The sequence below is a fragment of the Rhodnius prolixus genome, unplaced genomic scaffold, assembly GCF_049639745.1.
Source record: "Rhodnius prolixus isolate KJV_2025 unplaced genomic scaffold, Rpr scaffold_8, whole genome shotgun sequence".
Taxonomy (NCBI): Eukaryota; Metazoa; Arthropoda; class Insecta; order Hemiptera; family Reduviidae; genus Rhodnius; species Rhodnius prolixus.
Window position 1 is genome coordinate 473,581 of NW_027411593.1, and position 18,100 is coordinate 491,680.

General features: G+C 33.6%; 3 protein-coding genes across 4 annotated transcripts; all 3 read left to right on the forward strand.

The window, feature by feature from the left end:
* The first annotated feature begins 831 nt into the window (after positions 1 to 831).
* eIF2Bgamma (eukaryotic translation initiation factor 2B subunit gamma) lies at positions 832 to 5,756 on the forward strand. The gene is made up of 9 exons (XM_074121253.1): positions 832 to 1,124; positions 1,289 to 1,449; positions 1,516 to 1,681; positions 1,909 to 2,104; positions 2,948 to 3,075; positions 3,162 to 3,349; positions 3,429 to 3,661; positions 4,628 to 4,731; positions 5,664 to 5,756. The coding sequence occupies exons 1-9, from the start codon at positions 965 to 967 to the stop codon at positions 5,714 to 5,716; spliced, it is 1,389 nt and encodes a 462-aa protein (XP_073977354.1). The 5' UTR covers positions 832 to 964; the 3' UTR covers positions 5,717 to 5,756.
* A 152-nt stretch (positions 5,757 to 5,908) lies between these two features.
* On the forward strand, positions 5,909 to 11,345 carry LOC141450655 (uncharacterized). Of its 2 annotated transcripts, none has more exons than XM_074121259.1 (3): positions 5,909 to 6,916; positions 7,099 to 9,418; positions 10,885 to 11,345. In XM_074121259.1, exons 1-2 carry the CDS (start codon positions 6,716 to 6,718, stop codon positions 7,480 to 7,482), a joined length of 585 nt encoding a protein of 194 aa, XP_073977360.1. In that variant the 5' UTR covers positions 5,909 to 6,715; the 3' UTR covers positions 7,483 to 9,418; positions 10,885 to 11,345. The 2 variants fall into 2 exon arrangements, with proteins under 2 accessions (XP_073977360.1, XP_073977361.1); XM_074121260.1 differs by having other exon boundaries at positions 5,909 to 6,784.
* Positions 9,970 to 16,829, forward strand: LOC141450650 (uncharacterized). Its single transcript, XM_074121252.1, has 3 exons — positions 9,970 to 9,988; positions 11,460 to 11,556; positions 14,726 to 16,829. The coding sequence occupies exons 2-3, from the start codon at positions 11,470 to 11,472 to the stop codon at positions 16,616 to 16,618; spliced, it is 1,980 nt and encodes a 659-aa protein (XP_073977353.1). The 5' UTR covers positions 9,970 to 9,988; positions 11,460 to 11,469; the 3' UTR covers positions 16,619 to 16,829.
* Positions 16,830 to 18,100: the final 1,271 nt, after the last annotated feature.

The following is an 18,100-nucleotide window of genomic DNA, read 5'->3' on the forward strand; positions in this document are numbered from 1 at the left end:
ACATTTTCCCAAGAAAATCCGATTAAGGGTGGGAGGTGATAGACTTCCTTCTAAACAACTACTTTATATAATTTATGGCATTGGAATAACTTCAGGGAAGCCTGAATAAACCTAAATTATTGAAAAAAATAAGAAGAATGTTGTCTAAATTAAAGAAAGCGAGCGAAGATTATAAACCACAATAAGTTAGAGCTTAAGAGTACATACGAAAAAGTATCAATTTCTCTAAAAGGGTTGATAAAACCATTGCCCATTATTTACATTTAAATATAGTTTCAGGCTAGAAGTTAGTCGAAAAATAAAACCGACATATTTACAGTTTTGGGCATACAAACATATCTTTAAAGGTAAAATAGATGTAAAAAAGATGAAATAGAAGACAAAAGTGCTGGATGCATGTTATACGAATGGATGTCAAACTTGGCCACTAAACAAAATATAATTCACTCTCTGTAGATTTACAAAGATCATTGGAATGCGGCATGTTGGATGTACAAAAAGCATTGCCTCCTTCTTGCGTAAAATTCCAGCTCTTAAAACCACAGTGGACTTGGCGAATTGTAATGGGCGTGGGCAGGATCGCTGCGGAAATAAATCAGACTAGGTGGACAAAACGATCAACCATCTGGAACCCATTATTCTCATCTAGATGGAGAGAGTGACCCACTGTATAGAAAGAGTTTAGCATTTTAGTCTTCTAATTATAAGCCCTTTTAGAATATTAATTCGTCATTTTAAAAGGTAGTATAAAATTCATAATTATCGATACACTGGCATCGTATAGCATCGATGAAGAAACATCGATACTACGAGAATCTTGTGTCTAGTGAGATCTTGTTACATCCATCTGTTCGGTATAGGTACAGGTAGTCCTAGTCCCATGCGTTGAAAGAGGTTAAGCCAGATGCCCGTATCTTTTCCTTAAATAATTGTTAAGGTGTAGGTTTTAAAAAGTCTGCTGGAGATGGGTACCTCTAGTGAACTGCAAGCTGTGGTTATGGCCGCGGGAAAGGGTTCAAGATTCACGGAACTTACTGCAAGGAGACCAAAATGTTTATTGCCAATAGGAAATTTACCAATGATATTTTATCCACTTCAACTTTTAGAAAGAAGCGGTTTTCAAGGTTAATAATTTAAATATTTAAAATATAGATCTCGATAGTAATTATTGACAAACTATTTTTCGAATCCTTTTTTTCCGTTCATTGTATTGTTCATTGTTCTTAGATGTTGTTGTGAACATTCTATGTTATTTTAAGTAAATAAATAAATAATAATTTTTTTGAAGATGTCATCATTGTGGTACTGGAATCGAACAAAACCGAAATTCTGAGTGCACTTGATAAATGTAGCTTGAAAATTAAATACGACTTGGTTGGAATAGCCACAGGGGATGATTGGGGTACTGCCGATTCCTTTAGGTATCTGGAAGAAACTAACAGAATCAAAGTAAGTAAAAAATAAATCTTTTTAAATAATTATTTTAAAAACTCATTGTTACTACGACTATTGTAGACAGATGTTTTGGTGGTGAGCTGTGATTTGGTCACAGACATAAATATCAGTCCACTGTTGGAGTTGTACAGGAAACATGATGCAACTTTAACAGCGATGTTTGTACACAGTGGGTGTTCCCAATCGGCTCTTCCTACTCCAGGACCCAAGAGTAAACATAAATCAGGTAAAAAAAAAAGTTTTAATAAACTGTTGGTTTGTAATATTTGCCCAATACTGAATTAACCCAAAATTCTGAAAGTTCTGAAAAGTTCGGGTCAGATAAGAAAAAAGTAAGAGTAAATCCTTCTAAATAATTGCTAATTGTTCTAATAGTGGTTGATGGTTATAAAACCTCAATGTGTAAGTGAACGTTTTGTTTCCAGTACTTATTCTTTATAATCCTTCTTTCAGAGCGTGATTTTGTGGGAGTGGACCCTAAAACTTCCAGATTAGTATTATTAGCGTCCGCATCAGATTATGAAGAGGAGTTGCCTTTAAAATGCAGCCTTGCGAGGAAATATGGAAGAATTTGTTTAAACTCTAAACTCCTGGACGCACATCTATACATTATAAAAAGAACATTATGTCATTACCTGGCCTACAACAAGTAAGTGAGTTGCAGTTTTTTGAATATTTAATTTACACGTGTGTTGTCTTATTACCACATAATAAGTCTCTTAGGGAAGGGATTAGCTCAGTTGTAAGCGGGCTTGATACCGACGCGGGAATCACATAATTAGTGACAAATTAAGAAACTATCTTTATTTTGAGTTGCTGAAGGGAACAAAAAGTATTGTGCTTCTTTTCTAGCAAATTGTATAATTTAAGTTTTCAATTACATCTCGCTCAGAGTAAATGCCCCACTCCAAGAAAGTTCCTCCATACTCAGAGAATTATTTTTTTCACAAACCTTTGAGACATAGGAAGAGCATACTATCTCTGTTTTTGATTATTTGGGTTGTTCTATAGTACACTCACTTTTCATCGTAGAAGACAGTTCGCTTACAAATACAAAAATACCAGTATTTTTATGAGACACTCTTAACCCGCCTACAAGTTTTCTAATAGTTTGTAGTACTGGAATCGAGTTTGTAGGAGAATCAGCTTCTGCTGATCAGAAAACAGTAGAGATAAAGGTCTATCCACGTCCCAAATTGTGTTACTTTGGAAGCTTGTACTTCTTCCCCAAAATATTTAAACAAACAGCCCAAAAATAATGCAGCACAAATTGACAACATTAGCCCCTTTAACTTTTTAAATTTCTTGAATATTGCTGGATTTTTTTTTGTTTAAATCATACTTTTAAATTGCCTGAATTTTAAAATTAATTCATTCATTTTATAAGTTTTTTTAACCAACTCAAAAATTAAAACTTGACTCTATGTGTATATATTACTTTTCTATCATCAAGGGCTCGTTATTGCTAATACCCAGGTGCTTCATTTTGCAGAACTTTGAGCACACTAAAAGGCGAAGTACTTCCATTTGTCGTCAAAAAACATATAGAAAAATCATGCAAAATTGAACCGCCGAAAGTTGAAGATAAAGCGTCAATAGTAGGAGAAGATTTAAAGACAGGTGCGCAATTTTAGGGGCCACGTTTCAGAAGATTGAGTTTTCTTGTCTTTATTTTATTTTTTAATTTTTTTTTTCGTTTTATTTAGAATTAAAACATTTTACTCAGGAGAAAGAATTAGTTCAAAAAGTTAGGAACATGTCTGCGTATACAGACAACAGATTTCAGGTCTGTTACCAAAGAGACTCCTTAAGGTGTTATGCTCAGATTTATAATAAGTCTGCCTACGCTGTAAGAGCGAACACTTTGCAGCAGTACTGTCTCGCAAATCGAGAGGTGACAATTTACAAACTTACTGAAGTTACAAACATAAGATTCTTATCTGGCTTTATTACTGAATTTTCTTTCTTTTCAGGTAGTGGAAAGGTGGAATAGTTTAATAAATGATCGTGAATTAATGACTGTATCGCCATTAGCAACAATAAAATCCACTCAGTTAGATAGTAGAACGTGCATAGTAGCAGAAAGGTCGCAGATAGCTGAACGAACCTCTGTTAGAAACAGTATAATCGGACCTGGTGTGGAAGTGAACTTTAAAACAATCATCAAGGATAGTGTCATCATGTTTGGAGTGAAGATCGGCCAAGGGTAATTGGAGATTTTCATTTTCACTTTTTCTTACTTCTTGATTAGAGGAATTATTTGTTGCAACCGTCTCTAATTAAAACTGTCCAGTTTTATATGGGTTGAGACCGTCAAAAAGTGCACGAAAAAGCGTAACGTAGAAAAACACCCAGCTTTGACAATTTTTTTCTCTTTTTCTATTAAAGATAAAATTCCCAAATTTTCTTCATAATATAGGGCAAATCCTCCTTTATAATTTTCTGTATTTGAACTGAAAGTACAAGTACTGAGGCCTACCATGTAGTTCTTAAAAAAAGCTGTGAGCTAAAGAAATCTTAAAATAAAAATCACAGATTGTTTGGATTGAATGCCGTCTGGGGACATGACTGTAATTTAGCGATCTAAATTCTGTAACAGAGTACCACTTTACTAAATTATTATTCACATTTTAATAGCTCTTTGAAAGTTTCAACCTATTTCTTTTAACTTTCAATATTCATTGTTTTAAGTCAGAGGGTAAGTTGTAAGATGTAGAGGTTGCGATAAGTGAAACAAATATAGATACATGTGGAGTATATGAAACTAGAAGTAGGTCTGTGAAAATGCGGATAGGAAGAGTAGATGTATTTTTTTCCCTCTGGCTTATGAACGTATTTATAGAAGTAGGAGTCCTGGAATAAGGAGACTATTTAGCGGCCAACATTGAAGAGTTCTGCATTATATGTGAACGAATTGGTGTGTTCGCAAAGTGAGTTCATCCTTAGTAAATTATGTATTTGATCCATGATCACGTGATCAAGTTTCAGATGTAGAGCTAGGTTTCCAATTGTTGCTTAACAGAAACAACTCAGGAGACGATGAGTTATCCAAATTTTCTAAAGAGATAATCTATTTATAGAAGAAGAAACCCTGCATACTTTTCTTGTCTAAAAGAGAAGGACGTCATTTTGTATTTTCCATAAATTCTTTTATCATTAACCAAAATTTCAGATGTAATCTTCAGAATTGTGTTGTTTGCGAAGAGTCGGTGATCGAAGACAATTGCGAGCTAAAGGACTGCCTAGTGAGTAGTCATCACACTGTTAGCGCTGGCAGTAAGTACCGCCTTCACTTCTGCTTTATATTAGATTATGGAATCTTCTTTTCTTCTCTTCACTGCGATCAGAATTTGCTTAGTAAAATAACGATACAATTTACAACAGGAAAATCCAGGAACTTTTAAGGAAAAGTTCTTAGACAAATGTTGCACAAATAAAACATCATTCAGTGAAAATGTTTGGTCGTTTGGCACTTAAAGAATATTGTAGAATGTTGTGCATAGTTTTCGGTAATTAAATCATTGATCAAAAAGCAAACAAAATTGTTGTCAATTTCAATCATAATTCAAATTGAATGAAATCAGATCTAATTTTTCTTCCTTATAAAACATCTTTCATTTGGAAGTCTTAAAACAACATTCCTATGTACAAAATATAGCTGCAGTTGTCTACACTGAATCCATATTATGCAGTTTTCTCTGTTCCTACTGCAAAGTTAGTTTTGTTTACATAATACTGTAAATAACTGTAACAGGCAAGATTCAAATATGGAATCTTTGCATGGGAGCTAATGAACTCACTGAGCTGATTCCTTTCCCGATTTGGCTTATTATTTGTATTATTCTGAAAAATGTTAAAGGCTATTGTCATGTAAAATGTGTCATTATGTATATAATAAACCTTGCAGCTGAATCAATAAAAATGACATGTGTTTAAGTGTTGACCAAGGCATGTCAAATATTAAATTTCATGTTTTTTAAAGCCCTTCCATATGGAAGAGATTTGTCTGCCTGTGCCATATTTGTCAACGAACAAACCCTTTCCGTGACATTACCCTCATATTGTTTTACCTAGGCCAGATCAATGCATCTTTTAAGCACAATTCGTACAAAAGACTAGAACTGATACTTTTTTATTTTAGAAGAATCGTTAAAAAACGAAGGGGAGAAGTGCTTTAAAAGAAAGTCAAATGTATATTTCTGTTTCAGGTAAACGGACCAGCGAAGTGCTTACTGATGTGGACCGATTGATGGAAATCTAATATATTACTGTTATTATAAGTAAAATTTTAAAATATTTCATTTCATGGTTTTATTTTTTTCAAAATGTCTCACTCTCTTTTCGTGAAATAAATGGAGATATTATTCTCCCTAATTATATGTAAATTCTGCAAAATTGTAACAGGGAAAGCCAGACTGCTTGGGACTTGACCCTGATTGGCGCTAACCGCCTTCCTTCGAGAAAGACACTCCTACCTGGAGTAACTTTCTGACCTGCCGAAATATAACAAGAGATCACAGAGCACCGAATAAACCTCCCACGCTTTTAAGTAATGATAACAGCAATTTTTCCTAAATTCATATAACCATTCAAATAAAGATATTAGGTCTCAAAGTTTTGATTATGTGAAAGATTTTTAAATATTATCTTCCATATTTTATTTGGTATTAAATTCACCAAGTTTCATTCAATTGTAGTGAATAATGTTGCCGAAATTTCCTACTATAGAAATCAAGATATTACGACTGAAAATTTAGGTAAAGAAAAAAAATAGAAAGATTCATATTCCAATCTCCATTAATCTTGAACGAACATTGATTAATATTTCTTTCAATTGTAGAGATAGTTGAATTCTGTTTACGATGTTTAGGTAATATAAAATATTAGTAAATTTTATCTTTCTATCTCATGTACTAATCTCTTGAAATGTTCATATTTCTGTTAAATGTAGTGATAGTGGCAGTCTCGCCAAAGATATCTTGTGACGCGTACTTGAGATCTTATGAGAATGTTGAGCCAACTTATAAAGTGGCAGATCTAAGATTTTACCAGTTTATAGCTTATTATTAAGGCCAGTCGCCTCCTTCCACACCTAATTTGGTAGTTAGACGAAGGCCGCCTGAAAAATTAGGCATTACTTTACTTTTTTATTTTTATTTTTACTGATTAGATTTGTGTAAACAGCTGTGAAAAAATAATTTGAATCAGTTATTAAAATAATCAAGATGAAATAGGTAAAGTGAATAATGAGGTATTAGCTATGCCAGTGGGTTGCAATGTGAATTGTTTTTCTGCGCCAAGCAAAACTTCTCCTAATGGCCAACAAAAGGTAAACACTGGGAATACTGTTGTAAGAAAATTTACGGTTCCAGGAACTAAGGGAGGAAGAATTGTTACAATGGCAATAGCTCCAACTCCTGGAATAAATGTTGCTAAAACAACTTCAAAATTTAAAGGACTTGTAAGTTTATAACAATATCCGTATAAAATATTCTAAATCCTGACATTTCTTTTGCAAATTGGTAGTTTTCTTGATCAAAAGTATCTTTTGATCCCGTTAGTTCCTAGCATCAACTAACTGCCTTGGTAGCCTAGAAAGCAACAGAGACGTTAAAAAAATAAAAATAAATTTATTGTCTTTAGGTATTGTGCAATTGTTGTAAAGAGTCTATCTGCCCGTGTTGTAAGAAAGAATTTGAACTAAAGGAATCTGGATATTATGAAATTGTTCAACGAGAAAAGCAAAGAAGTAAACTTTTAATGAAAGAATTACCTTTATTTGATGACAACTTCCATTTACTTGGATACCTACCTGAAGGGACCTTCATCAAAGGTCCTTATTGTCTGAAAAGTAATGATACTTTTGTAGAACAAATTAACGCTGTTGGAAATAGTGAAAGCAGATTCAATACAGATTGCAAATGTCCACCAGAATGTAAGAATGCCGCTAAGAAAGGTAAATTTGCAGCTCTTTTTCCAAGATGGGTAAATCGTGATGAGTACGATAGCGCAGCTCGTTCATTCTGATATTATTCGCTTATAAATAAACTAATAAGAAAAACCGATTGTTTTATTAAAAAAATATTAGTGCAAGAGGCGATTATGACGAAGTTGAAAGAGGTTTCACTGCTACGTAACATATTCCACGCATATGTTTTGTTGCAGAACCGAACTGTAACCACCAGGACTAGGAATTATGCAAAGATTCCTTCATCTGGTATGTACCTTACACGACGCTAATCCCAGTTTTAATTTTCGAGTTTTCTGGCCACCAGGAATTTGCAACAAAGACTCCTTCAAAAGTTGCAAGTTTAATATTTCGAATCTGTGGCCTCTCAGAGCACAAAACTTGGCCATTACCGCTACAAACCTACTTATCGTCATGTCTTTTAGTTGCATAAGTAACATAACGAACGTTGATAAGAGCAATGAATATAGTAAGGTTTAAAAATGACGTTAGTGCGTCACTGATTTTAGTCTGGAATTTCTAGTCAGTTGAAGCTGGAAGTTTTGGCATATTCCCAATTATCACTTCCGTAAAGCTAATAATCCCAATAGTGGTATTCCAATTTATAACGGTTTCGGATATTCATCCATCATCAAGGGTGGAGCCATTCTTAAGATGGTAAAGCTTGTTCCAGTTAGCTTTATAGACATACCTGATGAATGAGTTAAACGTTCATTAGATTTCAGGCAAATAAGGAACTACGTCCGCAATTAAACAGCTTCGTGTGTTATGAGATCGTTTCATAGCCCTTTTTTATTTTAATTGCCTTTAATATCTGAACTGAACACAACTTCTTGCGGTTTTATTTAATTTCTAGAGCTTCAAACCAAATAGAAAAATATAAATATCCTTTTGGAGGAAGATATTATATTGCTCCTTAGTAGATGACTTTTATTGCCTCACTATTCATGCGCATATTGACTCTCACTCTTCTGGACAAAGGAAAAGTTGGAGACATCTTGACTTACAAATATCACTTGAGAATCCCAACTGAAGTAAATTAAGTATTTTAATTCAAGTATCATTTCCAATTTCTCCAATTAGTGTAAAAAAAAAAAAAAAAACTGTTCTTACATGAGAAGAATTAATAAATTATTTAAATGGTGCCGGTTTTAAAGCTCTGGTTAATTATTGTAAAACGGCCTGGCAGTACATGATTTCCTAGTCCAAGAATTTAATTTTTAATATAGTGAACCCTATGCGTCCCCTTTCATTAGTAAAAATAAAACTACTACTGGGTATTCATGTAAATTCGAATTTGCTAATTCATTAGTTTGGTTTGCAAATGTGTCATTTATTTTTATTTCTGTTTGTTTAATATTAAAATTTATACAAAATATTAAGTTAGAAGTACTGTTTACTATTTGTATACAGAATTTTAATTGATTTTTATTAATGCCAATTCCCTCTGATGGATTACAACCAAGAGTGGTTATCTTTGTTATTAATGTTCATGTTTCGTTTACTTTTCTAAATTGACCTAATAAAGATATTATTATTTTTATTATTAAATCTGTTTTAGATCGCACTATGAATTCTCTTGGTTTAGCAGTAGTTCCCACAGAACGTTGTAAATAATTTGCAAACAGTTGATCTTAATAAAATTATTTAATTCTGTAGTTTGCATTGAAGAATTATAATGTCGAAAGTTCATGAGTCCAAAAAATCAGTTTTTAATTTCAGAAATAACTCTATGAATAAAGGGGATCATAGTTTATTCATTGCAGAATGGTTAGTGTTATATCTCTATCCTGCTTTAGTATGTTCATTGTGCGTAATAGTTTATTCAGTTGTGTTGAGTGAACAACTCAACAGTTTGAACAAATTACATAAATACTCAAGGGGGTTGACCCAAAAGACAACGATTACAACAGCGAAGTACTGAAATGTGATTGAGTTCTACACAGTTACTCCACACCAATTAAATGCCGGTTTCTAAACAACTTGTTCCTTAAGGTAAGAACTGCATTCAATAATTAAGTGTCGCTTTTTACTTTTAAGGATTTCCAATAGATAAACATTACTTACATCAGAATTATCCCCTACATTGACAGGACAATAATTTCGACAGAAATATCATAAAATAATTAATCGTAGTTTTTATTAGAAACTTTTATGTAGCTAGATCTATCTAGTTTATTAACAATTTCTGTGGAAGTTTTGTTTAGGTCGTTTTTATTGTTAGTTTCAATCAATACTTCACTATTAGAAATATTCTTGAATGATTTAATTCCCTCTGGGGTTAACTTTTCCCTTTAATATTGAATTCATATTTTCGTACCTTGTATCTTTAAAGTTTGTTTTAACGGTTAATTTAAAAAAACTAAGGTTGGATTTGCCAACTTTATAATGAGGTTAACCTTCATTTTTCTTGGCAGCTACTTGACGTTTATTGCATAAGTAACTTTATCAACTGATGGCAGTTACTTGTTGTTCACGTACAAATAGCACACTGCTTTCTGATTTAATTTCAATACCACGATTTCCTGTTTCAGTTTAGAAAACACTAAATTTAGTGTTTGCATGGTATGTATGTTTCAAATGATTATGTTTAATTTTTTAAATTACGATTAACTTTTGTCATATTTTGTTATAAATTAAGAGAACCTTGAAAAATGTTTTTGCACCGTCAGCCATTTTCTTCCATTCATTTCCTTATTTAATTATATTTATGTAAATACGTATATATATATATATGTGTGTGTGTGTGTGTGTGTGAGGGAGAGAGAGAGTGAGAGACAGAAAGAGTTTGTGTACTTGTGTGTGCTTCTTTTTGCAAAATCAAGTCCAATATTGTGCACAGTACAGAAGCCGTATTTCTAACCTGTACAGATTTCTTATGAAGTCGATTAAAGGCAACTGTTTCCTGCAGTTCTGTTTGTCTGAATGACTGTTTCTTTGTGAACAAAATATTTCCAAACTTAAAATCGAAGGAAAATAAATTTTCTATAGAGCACGGTCAAAATTCTTTAATGGGAGAATCTTTTGAATCAGAGAACTTTTTACTTTTTCACATTTTCTTGGAAATGGCTTCTTTCTAATTTTTAATTTAAATTTTGTTTCAGGTAGGTCTAGAATTCGTATTTAAATGAAGTAAGACAGTTCTGGGAATAATGAGTTGGTTGCTTATGGTTTCCCTTTAAAGTACTAATTTAGTGTTATTTAAGATCTTGAGTAAGTTGAGATGGGGTAGGTTCCCTTTAAATTGTCAGGTATTATTTAAAATTTCGGCAGTTATCTGACATTATTAAGAATAATTAAATTTGTTTTGAAATTAGGAGTTTCACTCAACGTTGAATTTAATGTGGGGTCTTGATAGTGTTCACATCAAATTATTTAATTTAAAAATTAGTTTAAATGTGTCATTAAGTATTGATAAGGTGTTTGTAGGGCCATGACTGATTTGACTGCATTTTTCCCAGTTGAAATATCTGTGGAATCGCTCAATGCAAGTTCAATGAGAGGAAACTTTGAAGTGGCTTACTTCCTTTCTACTTCATGGAACTTCGCCACTAAGCTGTTGTGACTGTGGCTTCACATTATAGCCATAGAGATCCTGTGGCTTATTATTTTTCCTAGAGTAACTGATAACTGTGTAACTGCCGTACACTGATTTCCTGTGTACGCTCAGTAATAAATTCTGAGATTGAAGATTTTTTCTCAACCTTAAATTTCTTAGTCAATGGAAGTTTATGTAAATAGCAACTTCACAAATTTACTATTAAGTTAAAATTTATTGCTCATATCTGTTGCAGATGTCATTTTATAATTATGTTCTGCCTTTACTTGTAAATATTTATTTTAATTTAGTATTATTTTAGAGAAAGTTACATGTGTTTTAATGGTTTTCTTAGAAATAAATATAGATTGATGTAAACAAAAAGGATTAATTAATTGAGATCCACCGTTAATTTTTTAAGGTTTGAATGTCAAGAATCAATCATGTCTCTTCTTTAATTTTTTTATCATTATTTTTATAATGTGCCGAAATTACAAGTGCTAACAAGATGGAGAAGGAAGAAGTGAATCGAACTCACTTACAAACCCCCAAGAAAGTAGTCGCTCGGGATGACATCAGAGTTCCAGTGAGCAAGGTTAGATACGTGTTGCAGGGTAAGCAATGTGATATCCCATAACAAGTCGAGTTGTTTTTTAAAAGCTATTTTTACCAAAATACCGTTGTTTAGAAAGAATCTAAAAAATATATTCTAGACATCTTTCAAGTTTGTTATTGATGATTTATATCCTAAAGGACTCATAAATTGGAAATAAAGTTGTTATTTTGCATTTTCCAAGTAAATAATTATGTAAGTTTACTATGTGCAGCACTTAGTTAATGTAATTTCCGCCACAAGGTGAATTACAACTAAAAACAGCTGTTCAAAGAGGATTCAAGGAGTCAGAAAGTCCCTATACATAACATGCCCTCCACAATGTTTGACAGTTAGTCTAACATGCAATCTTTTTAATTCTTGATTTGGCTCCAAAAACATTAAATTGCTATCATTACTAAATAGCACATTTTGCCAAAATTCTAAAGACTTGTTTAGGTGCTTTTTGGCGAATTCAAGCCTCTTCCTCCGGTTGAGTTCTGTTATGAATGGTTTGAACTCTTCCATGTAAATCAGCTTGGTTAAGCACTCTTTTTACAGTAGTAAAGGTTACACTCTTTTAAGAAGTCGTTGCCACCTTTTCAACCAATTGCCAAAGCACTCGTTGATGGATTTATTGTTGCCTCGTGGATAATATTCCGGCATTCTCTTGCCGTTAAAGTTTTTGGACGACCTTTTCTTGGTTTATTTGCGCATTTCCCCGTTTCCTTGTATTTTTTAATTACGTAACGTACAATGGAAAAACACATTTAAAATGTTTCTGATTTTCCGGTAGGTTTCCCCCATATTTCTTTAAAAAAAACAATTTTATCTCTGGTTGCGAGGGATAATTCGGCTGTTTTTGGTGTCATGCTCTATTAAGACAAATAAAAAATAAACAGTGACAAATGACGACTTTAAACTTTTACTTTTCTAGTAAAAGCAATTAAACATTTTCAATAAAAACAAAAAATACTTTTAAATTGTCATTTTTTTTAAGTTTCTGAATTACTACGATAATTTTCATTATCGAATTATGTGGTAATTTTCATTGTAATGTTTTTGTACATTTTTTGTAAAAGTACATGGTTGAAATAAAGTTTATAATGAAGAGTTTTGGGATCCTATTTCGTGTACTCATTTATAAACAGGAAATTATTCACTTGTGCAAATATTTTGGGCGCCACTGGACGTTACAATTTTTTACTTGAAATTAATTACTGCTTGCATGACTTCTAATAATGGACTAAGTGGTCTAGAAAAAATAAAAATTGGAAATTAGTGTAAATAGTTGTAGAACTCTGATTTACTGATTCTTTCTTTTAAAACGGAAAGTACACATAAACGAAATATTATCTTAAAATTGGATTGAATAACTCTAAAATTAGGAGCTTTGCCCCTACACTGCTCGATCAGCCTTCTTCCTCTCTATTCCGAGAAATTTTGCCCCCATTGCCTTCCAGAAAAAACTGACCAAACCCCAAATTTATACAACTCGTAATCGTACGTATCATTATTTCAGTATAGATTCTGTTTTTCTTGCACGCATTTATTTATTAAAACATTATGGATAATTGAGAATACAGTGTTTCTTTTTGACATCAAAACTGCCCTTTTCATTGCTCCATCGTGAGCACTTGGTGGAAGTTTGACATTAAGCCATTTCATCGTTAACATACATCATTAATCATGAATTAGTATGCCCCTCGATAGCCGAGCGGTTAGTGGCGAGGCCCGCAAAGCTAACTTGTATTGTTGGTAATGGGTTCGACTCTCGGCCTAGGGCTTGGATTATATTTAATAGTAATCGTGAAAAATTTAAAGTATGTTTGTTAGTTGCCTCCGTCTACAACACCTAATTTGGTAGTTGGACTAAAGCCCGTCTGACAAATTAGGCGTTACTATACTTTTGACTTAAATATCTGTTGCTGTCCTTGGCAAAATTAGCAAATAAATTAGCAGAAGGAAATTTTCAATCAAACGAAACAATTAGCGCTCGACTCATTTTTTAAAAGGATCAATTGTTCTCTTTCTGTAAAATAGACTCTGCAATTATCCGATGTTTCTCACATTTCTGGCCATCCTTTTATTGCAGTTAGAGATTAGGTTAGCTTAATGAACAATAACTTATTCTGAAACGGTTCTTTAGAAGAAGGATTCCTTTAGAACCCTTGAAAAATCAGTCTTCCAAGAAAAAAGTGAAAACTATACTGTATCGTTGTATTTCTAATTGACGGATTTATTCAAAAAAATTTATCTGGGGTCAAAAATTATCGAACCTATAGGTAATAAACAGACGATAAGCGGCCAACAATATTAGGCAGTTTATGTGAATACTCATTCAGATATCTTTAATTGAACTTTTTACAAACATCAAATTGTATTAAATGTTCTGGTGTAGTTCATTACTACTGCATTATCTCTTACTATGACCCAGGCTTACTTAAAGGAAACAGATTGTAATTAGCGCTAAAAATAAAGAGGGCATAGTTTAATTAAAATCACTATGATACGAAAGTGTTTACAGTAACATGTTCGTTTCCTTATTGTTCTTTACATAATTTGGAAATGCTAGAAAGCCATTTGCTTTCTAAAAGTAGAACGGCTTCACGGAAGCTGCTAAATAATAGTTTCAATACGGTTTGAAAATAATCTGCATACTGGTCTGTTAATTCGAATTTGTCACTATCAATTCTGAAGGTCCAAATTGGATATAACTTTTTTTGCAAAAGAGCAAATTTTCTATCCAAGGTGTAAATAGGGAACTGTTTCTCAGTTTCTCAGAGTTTCCCAATTCTTCTCTTGTTCGTAGTGTTTACTGTAGGATAATTCTGCCAAGGAAAGCACCTTACCATTCTCCCATCGTGCGTTTATAGTTAAATCAATTTTTTGGTTGAGCCCAAGTTCCAAAGGACGTTCCTTCGCACAATTAAAAATTTAGTTTCCATTTTTGTACTTAAGTAACCTATTTGATAGGTTAGCTCACCCTTTCAAAATAATATCCATTATTACAATTAAAATAGTTTACAATTGATACTCCGAACAAGGCCGAAAGAAAGTCCTTTTGAGTAGAAAAAGAAGTTGTTGAATGTGAAATTCAGAAAATTAGCTTCTTACTTTTAAGACCTGACTTCCAACCTGGGGTTTGAAGTAAATGCAACTTCTGTTTCAGGAGAAAGAAAGACCAAATCAGGAAGGGTACACGTTAAAAAGAATGCATGCATTTACAAATTATGAAATCGCTTACGAGAAATTGTTCAAGCAAGAGGATCAGGATGGGTATATAAATGAATTAATGGAAGCTCTCAACTCAGGCTATGAAAGGGTTGACGTACAAGACCGACGCGATACAGGCACGCAAACAAATTTAAAATTATGTGAAATGGATGATGATAGCATTAAAAATGTTATTCAAGATATCATTTTTGATACTAGCGATGAATATGATTTTAAAGATGTATACACATCTGAAGATGAGGAATTCGCATCCGTATCTTCAGAACAAGTCGAAGAAATGGTCAATTTGGAAGATGCTAAAAAGATGATGAAAAAAACATTGTTCGGAATAAGAACTGATCCAGTATCTGGTAGAATAATCCTTACAATTCACGATGATAAAGGTGAAGCTGAAATAGTTCCAATAGGTCAGGGAATGGTTTCAGACATTAAAGTTTCTATCAATCCGAAATGGGCAGATTATCCAGAGGTAACAATAACGAACAGTGAAAATGAATTAATTCAACCAAAATCATACAAAGAGCGGCCCCACGATTCTGATATGATAGCTGTGGATGCAGTAAACCTTTTTGAACATCAGTCCGTGGACCATCTAGATATCTCTTTCTCCGCCGTAGATTGGCACTCAGATGGCTTACAATTACCCAGAAAGAAGTTGAATTCAGATATTTGGTCTGAAAGTGAAATAATCACACCTGCCCAAAACGTCAAAAAAAGAGAAAAGAGTAAAAAGAGGAAGCTTGGAAAGGGACTGTGCAAAGGGTCAAAGGCAGCCAAAAAGCCATCTGAAAATGGGGACACTTATAGAGAGTCACAAACGAATGAAGCTGTTAAACTGCGTTTTGATTCAACGAGTGCGGAATATTGCCCTCTTAGCCAGACGGCCTCACATCCAACTAAAACAAAACTTGTAACAAATGTTGGAGAATCCTCTGCAGTTAGCAAACCAGATGATACAGATTTATTGCTGGATAAAAGCAATGAAACTGGAACAGAATCCGCCCTACAAGCTGCAGTGAAGGATCATGGATTTCAGAGTCGAGGAGATAAATTGCACGATGCCAATCAATTATCTATTAAAGAAGGTGAATCAAGAAAAAGAGAATATGAGAAAGATTTATATTTAGATTTACAAGAACCTAAGGAAAGCAAAACAACTGCTGATGTGACAGTTGGTGGAGGGAATTTAGCCCGAGTTTCAGAGAAGTTGGCAGGGCGAGCTCAGCCACTGGCTCAATCGGTCACCGAGACAAGAAAACCAAAACCAGAATTAACTGACAGAGTCGTAGAAAAAGATGCCGCTTTGTTGCTGAACATGCCAGCCGCCTCTACTCAGACTTCTTCTTCAGTAGATGTACCTACTAGAAGATCTTCAATGTTGGATACTTTACAGAGAGTCGAAGAAGAAATGAGACCCTTGAAACATCAGCTGGCGGAAATACAACGTCAAATGTGGGAAATAGACGCCTCTTATCCGGAGGCAAGCACCGATTCACCGGCAGGTCGCCCTGACCAGCCGAGCACATCATTCTATCCTCCTAGCGGCTTCGTAATGCCAGTCCGATCACTATGTAAATGCCCTCCTAATGAATGCCATCCATCACCTCAGGTAAGATGTAAGAAGGGTGTTCAAGAAAGGCCTCTTAGTTCGCCGTGGCCGTTCTTCAGCTTACCTTCAGCCGAATTGGCTCGCAGATTGATTCCGTCCCGAAGGAACATCCCAGACTCTAACCCATCCACTTCACAATCTGTCAGTTCTAAGCCAGATGATGTCCCAAGCGAACAAAATACAGGCCATTCTAGCAAATCTAATGATAACAATAAGTAATGCAAAGCGGTCTTGTAATCACAGTCGTCATTGTAGTTTAACTGTCTTCTCTCTGTAATTGAATCAATCTAACTTTTTTTTTAATGGTAGTAGAAAATTTGTAAAAAGGCCTTGAATATGTTATTGTGGAATAAGACACGTTAATGAACTCAATGTGTTATAAATTAATTGTGTTGCTTAAATAAAATAGAATATTGCATTTTGTAAGAAACGTTATTTTTCCTTTTAAATTTTGTTTGTGAAAAGTTTCATTATTATTTTTATAGTTATCTAGCATCCAGCTGGTCTTTTTCTGTTGGCTAGACTATCGTCCTTAGAAGAACAAGACTTGTGGCCCATAACAGCCAATATGTATTTTGGAATTTTGCTTTACTACAGAACAAACATTGAGTAAAAACATGTACTCATTGATCATCACGTCATTTTTGTTACTGATGATGCAATTAAAACACATGAAGATAAGAATGTTTGTATCGGCAATGGCCGAAATAGAAATAAACACAGATTCGAAATATCAAATTTGAACTTTCTGAGTTTTCGATTTAGAGTTATATCGAGAGAACACAATTTTTAAAACCACTTTTTTGAGACTTACGGGAGTCCAAAATGGATAAAAGTAGTAAAACACATGTGCACGTGAGCAAAACCTCGTACTGGTGTAACGGGAAAGTAAAAAAATTAACTAAACTTTTATATTAAAGTGGTACTTCAAATTGAAGAATTTTCTTCTAACTCGTAATTTTAGCAAACCACTTAACCTTGCTTAGTGGAATATTAGAAACATTGGTTTATACCAATCTAGAAATTAAGGATATCAAGTCTTCTCTCAGCATAGTTCAGAGAACAATAGAATATCACAGCGCACTTTGCATAATCTAGAACTTTTTATTGAGCATCTAATGAAAGTTATTAATGAAATTCGTTCTGAAAATGTAAATGTTAAGGATTTAAACTATCTGGGAAGAGAGTGCTGCTGCTGTTGGTAAAAAGAAATTGTGGGAAATAATTTTTTCCCCCCAAATTATTTCAAATCTTGGGAATTCAAAGGCCAATCAAAGTGCGGATGGAAAGAGTAAATTAAATAAATTTAATTTGGCGCTTATAGAAACATCTTATGAATACTTATTGAGCGATGAAATTACATCGCATTCTCTAGCTTTTTAGTCCTAATGAGTTCTAAACAGGAGACATGGGACTGTCTGGGAAGACATTTATCGAAGTTTTCCCTTCTTAAATAGCCGGCGCACTATAAGTAGTTCCTCTCGCCTAAGACCATTACTTTCCATTCGTTTAGATGGGAAATGCAGATCTTCTAAAGGGTCACAGCAAGAATGTCTAATGTTCTATTGGTGTGACCCACCAGCGCATATTTTTTGACTCCAGTGAGTCGAAGTGAACATTTTTCAAAATTACTACAGCCTCCGCCCTATCTGTTCCGAGCTAATTCCAGTTTGGATCCCCGGACTTAAGATGTATGCTTAC

Excerpts from the sequence above, each read along its gene's own strand:
- eIF2Bgamma (XM_074121253.1), top strand. The coding sequence starts at position 965 with ATGGGTACCTCTAGTGAACTGCAAGCTGTGGTTATGGCCGCGGGAAAG. Across the intron at positions 1,450-1,515 it reads AAGAAACTAACAGAATCAAA|ACAGATGTTTTGGTGGTGAG; the intron begins GTAAGTAAAAAA and ends CGACTATTGTAG. Across the intron at positions 1,682-1,908 it reads CAAGAGTAAACATAAATCAG|AGCGTGATTTTGTGGGAGTG; the intron begins GTAAAAAAAAAA and ends TCCTTCTTTCAG.
- LOC141450655 (XM_074121259.1), top strand. The coding sequence starts at position 6,716 with ATGCCAGTGGGTTGCAATGTGAATTGTTTTTCTGCGCCAAGCAAAACT. Across the intron at positions 6,917-7,098 it reads CTTCAAAATTTAAAGGACTT|GTATTGTGCAATTGTTGTAA; the intron begins GTAAGTTTATAA and ends TATTGTCTTTAG.
- LOC141450650 (XM_074121252.1), top strand. The coding sequence starts at position 11,470 with ATGGAGAAGGAAGAAGTGAATCGAACTCACTTACAAACCCCCAAGAAA. Across the intron at positions 11,557-14,725 it reads TCAGAGTTCCAGTGAGCAAG|GAGAAAGAAAGACCAAATCA; the intron begins GTTAGATACGTG and ends CTTCTGTTTCAG.